This window comes from Eubalaena glacialis, chromosome 6 (assembly GCF_028564815.1).
Source record: "Eubalaena glacialis isolate mEubGla1 chromosome 6, mEubGla1.1.hap2.+ XY, whole genome shotgun sequence".
NCBI classification, from domain to species: domain Eukaryota; kingdom Metazoa; phylum Chordata; class Mammalia; order Artiodactyla; family Balaenidae; genus Eubalaena; species Eubalaena glacialis.
Genome location: NC_083721.1, coordinates 119,045,070 through 119,055,822, shown reverse-complemented (window position 1 = coordinate 119,055,822; position 10,753 = coordinate 119,045,070). Strand labels below are relative to the sequence as shown.

The 10,753-nt window shown below is 42.1% G+C and overlaps 1 protein-coding gene across 3 annotated transcripts; it reads right to left on the bottom strand.

Moving 5' to 3' along the window:
* Positions 1-321: 321 nt before the first annotated feature.
* Positions 322-7,275, bottom strand: PFN2 (profilin 2). Of its 3 annotated transcripts, XM_061194569.1 has the most exons (4): positions 6,748-7,273; positions 4,363-4,555; positions 1,580-1,671; positions 322-776 (listed from the first exon to the last, which is right to left on the bottom strand). In XM_061194569.1, the coding sequence occupies exons 1-4, from the start codon at positions 6,877-6,879 to the stop codon at positions 600-602; spliced, it is 594 nt and encodes a 197-aa protein (XP_061050552.1). In that variant the 5' UTR covers positions 6,880-7,273; the 3' UTR covers positions 322-599. The 3 variants fall into 3 exon arrangements, with proteins under 3 accessions (XP_061050552.1, XP_061050550.1, XP_061050551.1); XM_061194567.1 differs by having other exon boundaries at positions 326-1,671; positions 6,748-7,241; XM_061194568.1 differs by lacking the exons at positions 322-776; positions 1,580-1,671 and adding an exon at positions 1,678-1,994 and having other exon boundaries at positions 6,748-7,275.
* Between the last annotated feature and the right edge of the window lie 3,478 nt (positions 7,276-10,753).

Sequence of the window (10,753 nt, the reverse complement as noted above, 5' to 3'; positions counted from 1 at the left end):
GCTCATTAGATTTCACATCAAGAGACCAGCAACAAGACAAAAATATTTAATTTCTAGTGGATAAGTCAATTTTTGCCTCATAAGCCTGAAAATGAGCCTGAAATGACTACAAGCCATTTTTAATAGAGCAAAGCCTATTGAAAATAAATTCCCAGGCACTCATTTTATGATAAATACTAAAGGAAATGGAGTAGGCCATCAGTTGAATTTTTTTTTTAATTTTATGCTTGTAGCAGAGTATATTGCCATTGTATCAAAAATCAACTGTAACAGTAAGCTAACAATTTATATAAACAACAGGAGTCTAGAATATTTGGTTGGAATAAATTTATTTCATCTGTCTGTAAACAAGGTGTTTAATAGTTATGGCATTTTTTTAAATGCATATTAAATCAGATGAGTTAGACTGTATCCCAGATGTAACAAAGTGCAGGGAAAGAAATGGACAAATCAGCAACAAGATTTGTTTTTAAATCTGTACATTATCCACAAGGCCCAAACAATAGAAGCAAATACTAGAATGTCCCTAAAGTAGTGCCATTCGAAAGAAACCTTTAAGAGGTCAGTTAAAATCCATCTCACAATAGCAACAGTTCATTTTAACAATTGTATGGCACAGAATACATATGAAAAAAATTCATCACAAGACAGCCAAGTCCACAATAATGCAACTTCATATAAAAACTCAAGCTGCAAATAAAAATTGGTCCTGTGAAGAACAAACTGGACACACTCCAGATGGTTATGTTGGGATACCAAATGTCCATAATGGCAGCCTTTTACAATTTTACTAAAGAGTAGAGCTGGTGTGCAAAGAAAAAGAGGAACAAAAACGTGAGCTATTGCAATGATGGAATGTCCCTGGGGATTCAATCAGTATGGTTACTATAAGGTCATGGGAGGAAGTGCCTTTGCTCTTGTTTTGCAGTTGCACTTGTCATATGTCCTGTAGACACTATGAAAAAAGATTTGTCTTTACTCAAGTGCAACAGCAATACTAAAAGCAAACTACTGCAGCTCTCAATAGCTCATCAACAAAAGGAATATTAATTGGTTAAATAAACCAGGCACTGCATAAAAGAAGATGGAAGCAAACCAAATACCTATGTGCGAAGGGAGGGGGTGGGAAAAGAGGAGTGAAGGAAAGACGCATGCACTTTTTCCTCCCAACCATGCGCTACAAAAGGAAGACTAAATGAGCTAAGTAAATGCTCAAAGTGCTGAAAGACACTGATCAAATTAGAGATTGTACAACCGGCACCTTGCTTAATATTAACTTATTTTAGTAATCAATATCCCATTAATTGCTAAGACAAAGTGATGCCCAACTTGGCATGCCCCCTCCCCCCAAATTTCAAGGTATCATGCAAATCATTACTGTGCTGCAATTATGTTGCCAGATAAGGTTGGTTACATACAGTGGTTAACATACAAATGATCCATTGGGCAAACAGGAATCGTGACATTAGAAAATAAGTAAAGAAAAATTAGCTACCATCTATAGTCTGGTAGCACTGTGACCGTAATTGGGGTGGTGATGAAGACAGTTGCTAGGTAGATGGGGAGAGGCTGCTTACACATCAGACCTCCTCAGGTATAAAGCGAGTTCATATGCTTTCTTGTTAAGTGTGCCTCCGTGGACACCTTCCTTTCCCATGACTATAACCAATGCTGGAGTACACAAGGAAACAAAACAAAAGTGAACAGAATTATTTAAGGGGGGGGAGGGCAGAAAGAAAGACACCTTTCCCCACCAACAGAGGGATACAAAGGAGACACAGGTTCATACCCCATCACCCTGCATTGCTAATAAAATTTCCAGAATTAAGACTCAAGCTTACAGCTAGGAAAGTTTAAGAGCAATTTTTCCCTAATACTTAACAGTCTGCCTAGCAGCTAGAACCCAGAGTCTCTCAAGTATTTTGCCATTGAGTATGCCTTCTTATTCAATCCGCCTCCATGGACCCCTTCTTTTCCCATTACAAAGACCAAGACTGAAAGAGAAAGAAGAAAAGTGTTTCAAAAGAAGTGTTAATCAAGAGAGTCCCATAAGTTTTAGCAGACAGAACCCCATTAGTAAGTTAACATTAAGTTAGTTTTCCATGAACAACGAAGCACTGAAGTCAGCCAGGTCTCCAAAAAGGAAAACTTTCAAACTAGTAATGTGCTGAAAACATTTTGACTATTAACTCTATCTTGGAAGTCCAATCAGTGCAGCTGCAATGCTCTATAAAAATATCTTTACACGAGCTAGGGAAAAAGAAGTGTGATCATTTATCTTTTTTAATTTTTATTTTATATTGGAGTATAGATGACTTACAGTGTTGTTTTAGTTTCAGGTGTACAGCAAATGATTCAGTTATACATATACATACACCTATTCTTTTGCAGATTCTTTTCCCTTTTAGGTTATTATACTGAGTAGAGTTCCCTGTGCTATACAGTAGGTCCTTGTTGATTATTTATTTTCTATATAGTAGTGTGTATCTCTCAATCCCAAACTCCTAATTTATCCCTCTCCCCGCCACCTTTCCCCTTTGGTAACCATAAATTTGTTTTCTAAGTCTGTGAGTCCGCTTGTTTTGTAAATAAGTCCTTTATATCATATTTTTTAGATTCCACATATAAGTGATATCATATGATATTTTTCTTTCTCTTACTCCATTTAGTATGATAATCTTCAGGTCCATCCATGTTGCTGCAAATGGCACTACTTCATTCCTTTTAATGGACATTTATCTTTTATATAGAGCAAAAAACTTCTGATTAGTCTGACAAATACATATTAAACTGGTCCCCCAAAAAAAACTTAAAAAAAAATTAGGTAATTATTTACTTATAAAATTCTCCCCAAATTTAACTGCTTGATTAAGTACCAACTATTAAGTCTTACCAGTGGGGCTAACTGTATCTATTATTTCCAGAGGAAAAACCAAGACCGAATTTTAAACAGCATTTTCAGTGCCATTCAGAAAAGGACAAATTAAAAGTACCAAAGGCCTGTGCTTCCTATATCCTCTCTGTGTTAGCTTTGTTTTTAATTGAGTCTAAAATCCTAAAATAGATTTACTATTTCCAACAACAGGTTCTTCTATGATGCAGTTCAAAGGTCTATCGTGAAAATATTAACATATGTACATATGTCAGATGTTATATTCACTGCCACTAGATGTCAGTAGTGCTGTATGGTATGAAAACATTCTCATTTTTACGTCACATGGTTGATGCTTCTTTTTAATATATTTATCTGAGCTCAGGTAATGTTTTAGAGATTTGTCTACTATTTCACAATCATCTAATTTTCCTATAGAGAAATACTCATAAGCATCAACTCACATCAGAACAAGAGTAACCTTTAGGACAGTCACAGGGAGTTGGTAGGACCACTGCAGTAAATTATGGCTCAGAGTAGCTTCAAGTTTCTTCCCATGGTAGATGTGGTCTTAAAATTAGATGTGCCAAGTCTGCTATATGAGGCTACACAAGCCCTCTCTATTTACAAAACATTTACACAGGTTAACACATTTAAATGTATCTGTAAATCAACTAGATGTCATAATAAACCTCAGTTTTAAAAGTTTCTTTCAAAAAAGTAGTGAGATTTATTTAGTACAGTAAGAATTTCTGCAATGTTGACAATAGTCAGGAAACACCAGAATTTCTGGACCAGTATATAAACGAAACATAATTTCCTACTTTTCGAATAAATCAGACACACTTAGTCTTTGAAAATATTTTAGTAAGTGGAAAACTTACTTCAAAACCCTCATTCTAATTATTTCTCTCTTCCCTAGCAATGTTTCTAATAGAAATATGAGCCAATATTAACTCTTCCTTTTTTAAGCTGAATAGTGAATGACTAAAATGTAAGCAAGAAAGAAAAGGAAGAGATCCAAAGGTCAAAGACCCAAAGGGACTAAAGTAACCAATGTGAATGATTTAACAATCTGAATAACTAACAGTTGAAGAGACAAATTGATTTTTTTTAACTTTTTATTTTATATTGGAGTAGTATAGTTGATTAACAATGTTGTGTTAGTTTCAGGTGTACAGCAAAGTGATTCAGTTATCCATATATTAGAGGCAAATTTAGATGTTCAGTTTACTAAAGTTGAAACTGAAAAGATGATATGAATATTCTATTTGAGAATAAAGTCAGGATCTCAGAGGTTAGGCTGTGTATGCAGCTGCTGTAGAGGAAGTAAATCTGCAGCGGTGCCTCCTTCAGTGCTGGGCAGTTCACAAAAACCACCTTAAGAGCCTTTATGGACTCTTTTAACACTTTATTCAAAATGTTAAAGAGATTGCTTAATCACTTGTAACGCGGCATGCAACTTTCAACCAAAAGGGTGCCTTGCTTACCTCTCCCAGCTCTGCCGACGGCAACGTTGTATGTTGGCTCCCCACCTTGACTCTTTGTCCGGATGTCCATTGTGCAGTCACCATCCACATATAGGCTATCTCTGATCACCGAGCACTTCTTTGCGCCAAGAGTCAAACCATTGGTAAAGAAACCTTCCCGGTCTTTTCCTACAATCATATCTATTTCTACTGGCTGTCCCCCCGCCACCCCCCCACCAGCCCCCAACCAAAAAAAAAAAAAAAAAAAAAAAAAAAAGAAAAGAAAAAGAGAAAAAAGAAAAAAGTTGTAGTTAATTCCTTGCCTTGGTATAACAGCAAAGACTGCCAAGTTTGTACTACCACTACAAGACATCCACGTTTCAACAATGTAAAATCAAGTTTCAGTCTTTTCTAAAAAATTACTTAATCCTACATGGTGACATGTTTTATATCAGTCAGTTAATTAGATTTCACAGTTAAGAGTGTAGTCTGGTAACCAAGACCAGTCTACGCAAAAAATCTCTAGTTGCTAGTTGACACTAGATAAACTGCAAACTTAAGAGTTATTTATAAACTGTTTCAAGTCAGGTGGTACCTGAAGTACTTACATAATGGTAAAGATTCACCTAAAAACTTTCAACAAAAGCTTATCTATCATAATCAGTCACGTTACAGTCATGTAGCATCAAATTTAAAGTTGTTTGAAAGTCACCTAAAATAACGCCCATGCTTGGCAGACCTGTTCACTTCTACTCGCTTCAAACAGCTTGAAATATCCCCCATAGTATTAGTATGAACTTCAAGCCCTAGACTTCAGCGCATCCCCAAATTCATATTTCCCTCCTCTCTATTATTCTAGCCGCTTACTCCTTTTTCTCTGCAACTTCCCTTCCCCTACCACCTCAGTAATCAGTTTTCTTTCTGGGCAAACGCAAAGAGGATTCTATCCGCAGCACTACAGTAGGCAACGGTAAAAGAACAGAGAAAATGGAGGGAGACTGGGAAAGAAACTGAGGTAGCGACCAGAACCGGAAAGGAGAAAACGTGCATTCTAACATTCCATGAATAAGAAGGAAGGCGTCGCCCCCATCAGAACTGCAGAGTCATAGCAGGCCCCAGCCATTTCCAAGCACACTCCTGCAATCTTCCCGGCCAGACAGCGGGAACTCACACACAAAGACAAGAGGACCGCAGAAAAAAAGTTGATCACCAGATGCCAATTCTCTGTAAGAACTGTAGTCCACTGCGGTAACAGGAAACCTGAAAGTACCTGTATCAAGGACTGAGTTCTACACCGCTAGATCTTAAACCATGTTAAGCAGTACAAGAATAATTAGTAGCACCCATAATAGGGGGCCTGGATTTGGGCGTCTGATAGGAAGGGGACGTGAAGCTTAAGAAATTAAGAGAACGGTCCTGTATTTGATATAATCGTCACAATTTTAGAAAGAACCTTGTGCAGAAAGAGGCAAAACAATAAAGCAGCACTGGAAGCTTAATGACAATTATCCCCCAGACATGTGGCAACCGAGCCAAACCACCAAGTCACAAAAAAAATCAGGCACCGTGAAGCATAAATCTGCATTAGTGCCTTTACTACCACCACTAAAGAGGGAGGGACTTGAAGAACTGAAGTGTCCCCTTGGTCTTCGCAGATTACTGAAAGCCCCTTCAAGCACCCCCTTTTTTAGAGCTATGTTGCGTAACTGGGGATAACGGTGTATCGATGAATCTCCATGGGAGGAGGAGAGAAATCAATGGCAGTTCGCCATCTTGGAGAATTAAAAAAAAAAAAATCCTATGGAGCCTGAGCTGTAGTCGAGATTCACGAATCCACCTACGTTGCCGGTGTACATTTCTCACAAGCCTCGGAGGCCTGGACACCGGCAAACCTCCGCCAAGTGGCCGCGAGGATCCCGGGGGCCGGGCAGCCGCCGCCTCTCACAGCCCGCGGCGCGGGCGGCGCGCTGTCCCCGGAGCGAGGGGCGGCCCGGCCGCCGGAGGACCCCCGCCCGGGCCCAGCGCGCCCCGGCCCGGCCCCTCCGGTCCTCGCTTCCACCCCGGGACGTACAAAGCGAGCCTCGGGGCTTCCAGGGGACCCGAGGACCGAACAAGGGGAAAAGGCCCCCCACCCCCGAGCCGGCGCGTGCCCCCTCCCCCAGCCTCACCCGGACAGGCACTGGGAACGCCGGGGAGCCGGGCCGCCGCCCCCGCCAGTCAGCGCAGCCCCACCGAGGGGGCGTCCCCGGGCCTCCGGCTCTCCGCCCGCCCGGCAGCCGCATCCTCGGCGCCGGCCGCCCCGCACACCTGCCGACGCGGCCCTCCCGGTGGCCCGGCTCCGCGCGGCGGCGCCCCCACGGCCGGCCCCGCTCGGGTCCGGGTCCCCGGGCCACCGCCGGTCCTCACCGTAATGCTCTGGAAGACGCCCCCGGCTGTGGCTGCCCAGACGTATTTGGCGTCGCAGTAGCCGACAATGGCGGCCTCCTGGCAGCAGCCATCGCACATCAGGTTATCCACGTAGCTCTGCCAACCGGCCATCTTCGAGCCCTTCGCACTGCAGCGGGGACGGCGAGAAGCAGCAGGCGCAGCGGCGGCGGCGGCGGCGGCGGCGGCGGTCGCGGGCGGCGGCGGCGGCGGCGCGTGGGGAGGCGGGGCGGGGGCGGGGAGGAGGCGGCTCTGCGCAGGCACCGACCGCCCCCCTCCCCGAGGAGCTGCGGAGGGAGGACGCGGGGACGGCGGTGAGGGACGAGCTGCAGAGCGCGCCCGGACTGGCCGCCCTCCCGCCCGCAACCGCGGGACTGACTAACCAGCAGCGGGAAGCTGCGGAGCTGCTCTGCCAGCGACTGCAGCGGCGACTGCTCCTTACCGCGCTTCCCTCAGCTCTCCGCCGTTTCGGCGGGGCGTGCGCGAGCGCGTGCGTGCGATCCTTCCGCGGCGCACTGCATCGGAGGGTCCCGGCGAGGGAGGGGGAGACTGAGCGGTAGGGACGCGGAGGGATACCATCCGGGGCAATCACGGCCGCCACGTGCGGTCAGCGAGACCCGGGAGCGGCGGGGTCGCTGGGGGTGGCTGAGTTTCGGACCCGGGGCCTGCAGAGAGGGCGTCTCCCTCGTCGCACTCAGCACCCCAGGGACGGCCTTGTGGGAAGCCTCGGAGTCCCTGCGTCCGGGCTGTGAAACGCCTGTGTTCTGCGTCCGGTGGCTCGGGGTGCGGAATCTTGCGCCTCGGTGTCGGATTGCAGAGTTGCCCTGGTGACGGGGATGCGGAGCGTTTACTCCTCTTTGTGGTGGGGGCGGGCTGGTAGCAGGGTCGCCCACTCTCATCTTAAGCGTCCCCAGTGGGACCCTCTGCCCTGGACCCCTCTGCCTCTTGGCCATAAAGGCTACCGAGCGGGCGCGCTCCGGCAACCTGAAATCAGAGCTGGCGTTCGTGGCTTTCAGGAACATTTCTGAGCTTTGCCGATCTTTCATTATTGTTTCATTTGGGTACCACGGGCCTCTCATTGTGTGGATTCATTGACAGGAAGAACCCCTCTTCCCCTTCCTTAAGGTTGCTTACGTGTGGCTAAATTGCTCGTAAATTGCCAACAAAACAGATAGCAACCTATGTAAAACTATTGGTTGCTAACTGGGAAAGTTACTGGTGGGTCGAAGAAGTCGCTGAATATATAAAGAATTTGAAAATCTAAGGGTTCACTGTATGAACATGGTAATGTTTCTGCTCTCGAAGGGTAAAATAATTTCAGGACCCAGATCTCAGAATGGCTTGTATTTACAAGGTAAACCATGGGTAGAGTTCCTGTGAATCTTGAGTGTTCTTTAGTAACCTCTGGGCGTTATGACTAGACCGGGAATTAGGAGACGTCCAAGACTTTCAAGTGAACAAAATGATCTGTCAATCAAGGGAAGAGAGCGTCTCAAAACGTTGAAAAGTTGATTTTCAGGTTTAAAGTTACTGTGTAAGGTCACAATTTGTGACAGGAGGATTACACAGAAGTAGCTCAGGAAAGAAGACAAAAACGTTGCTAAGCAATCTAATTGGTTCTGAAGTTTTCTGTTTTTTCTGCAGTTTGCTTTGAAATGTACAACTCCTGCAGGCAAGGGAGGAAAAGCACAGTAAGAGAAACTCCAAGTCCGGCTCCTATCAGATTGAGACAATGTATTCTCTCATGTTCTGATGATACAGAAAACCTGTGTGGTATAAAATGTGACAAAACTTGTTTCATTTTTGCAAGTGTGCCTCCCACCTGGTTTAGTCACACTTACTGGTTCTTGTTTACTACTCTGCTTTTTTGTGGTAGTTGTTGATGGTTTTAATCCTTCATTCTTACCAGTTTATCAACTTAAAAGTTAATGATACAATGTGCTGATAGCACGAAGTGTCATTGTAGGAATTCATCAAGCTGTACACTTCTTGATTTGTGCTGTTTGTACACGTTATAATTCAATAAACAGTAAAAAAGAAAAATAATAATGATAGTTTGAAATTGACTTATTAATCTACTCTGAAGTTTTTAAGATTCAATTTTTACACTATTATCTTCAATAGCAAAGAGATGCAAATAATGCATTCCATTCTTATTCTTTTATTGTTGTCTTTAAACAGCAAAAGGATTACATTAACTGAATATTCTGGATATTCAAATCTCAAAAGATTCTAAAGCACATTGATTGGGTAAAACATAAGAATTTAGAATTACTATCACTATTTTAAAAATATCTTTCAAAATATAACAGTATTTTAAAATTACTGTTATACTTTTCCAACATCGTGTTATTTCTTTCCCAGAATTGCACAGTAAAATTTAATCAACTATGAAAAAAAATCTGTATGATAGACTAACTAGGCTTTACAGTTTAGATTTTGAGATGATACATTCAAAGAGAGTCTGTTTACTGGCTCTTTTCAGTACTGTAATAAATAAAAAAAATCCTGTGCCTGTTTTCTTTAGAACCAGACTCAGAGCATGCTGCCTTGTTTTCTATTTGTCTACAGTGATGTGTTCCTATTTCCTGTAACTATTGCTTATCACAAAGTGTTTCAAAAGGCATATGTATAAGTAGAACACTGAGTTTTAGGAACTGGAAAGTTAAGTCTAAGAGTATCAATATGAGAAAAGATACCAATTTGTATCTTTCTCTCCTTTTTTTCAGAGTAACTGATCCCCTACAGTGATAATAGTGATGTCTGGGCAGAAGCAGAGACAAATCAAAGCTCTGTTGTTGATACAGATATCCAGATGTAGCTAATAACAATCAGTGGTAGCATATTTAAATGTGGAATGCATTATTATGCATTCTTTGCAAAATCTTTTATTCTTATTTAGGAAAACAGTAACTGTGGTAAATTAGATTCTTTAATGTATCAGTCAAGGATTGCCTGAGCAATTTAAGTCCATGTGTAAATCATTTGACATTCTAGCAAAATACAAAGAAACAAGAAGTTGTAATTAAGATGTACTCAACCTTATAAACATTGGGGTAAGAACTAAAACTATATAATTAGCCCCAAAACAGTAAAACCCTAATTAACTAAGCCCACCTCAAGTCCTCAATTAACTAAAATTTTGACTTCCATACTTCATTTTTTTTTTGAAAAAAAAAGGTGTTTTAATTATAAAAGCAGTTGTCACAACAATCAAGAAAGTTTAGAAAATGGAGCAAAATCACCCTTAATGCCACAAGCAATAAACATGTTATCTTTTAAATGTATTTACTCATTGTTTTGTGATTTTCACAGTAAAGAACAAGGAGTACCTACAATTCTGGATTTGTCAATTTTCCCCTGAAACTATGAATTTTTTATTTTTATAGCTTAAGGTTATTTAATACAAGTTAAAATTGTTATATTTTTCTTTCTGATAAATTTAACTTTTAAGTAGTGGCCCTCTTTATCACTAGTACTGTTTATTGTTGTTGTTGTTGTTTTTGTGTGTGTGTGTCTTAAAATCTATTTTGTCAAATATTAAGGTAATTATCCCAGCTCTCTTTTTATTGATATCTATCTGATATATCTTTCCCGTCTCCCTCCCCTTCCCCCTCCCTTTCTCTTCCTCCTCCTTCCCCTCTCCTCCTCCTTCCCCTCCCCCTCCTCCTCCTCCTTCCCCCCTCCTCCCTTCTCTTCCATCTCTCTCTGTCTCTCTCTCACTCTCACTTTCCCTGTCCTTAAATTTTACATGTCTCTTCACTTAGCTGGATTTTGGCTTTCTGTCTAATATGCAGTCTGTCCTTTAATTTTTTTTTTTTTTTTTACTGTACAGAAAACAGTTTTATTAATTACCCCAACTGCATCTCTGTTCATGCTCTAGGTCACACTTGTTTCTCAGATTCGACCCAGGCTCATAGACAAGTTACCAGATTAGCAGATAGGAGAACTGTTCTGCAAAACAGCAACTGTCAGCTTAAGGCATTAC

What these genes read in the sequence shown, in the direction of transcription:
- PFN2 (XM_061194569.1), bottom strand. Translation starts at nt 6,879, where the DNA reads ATGGCCGGTTGGCAGAGCTACGTGGATAACCTGATGTGCGATGGCTGC. An exon ending in CGTCGGCAGAGCTGGGAGAG is followed by an intron (nt 1,672 to 4,362) that starts GTAAGCAAGGCA and finishes TGTGTACTCCAG; the next exon opens with CATTGGTTATAGTCATGGGA. An exon ending in TATACCTGAGGAGGTCTGAT is followed by an intron (nt 777 to 1,579) that starts GTGTAAGCAGCC and finishes AAATTGTAAAAG; the next exon opens with GCTGCCATTATGGACATTTG.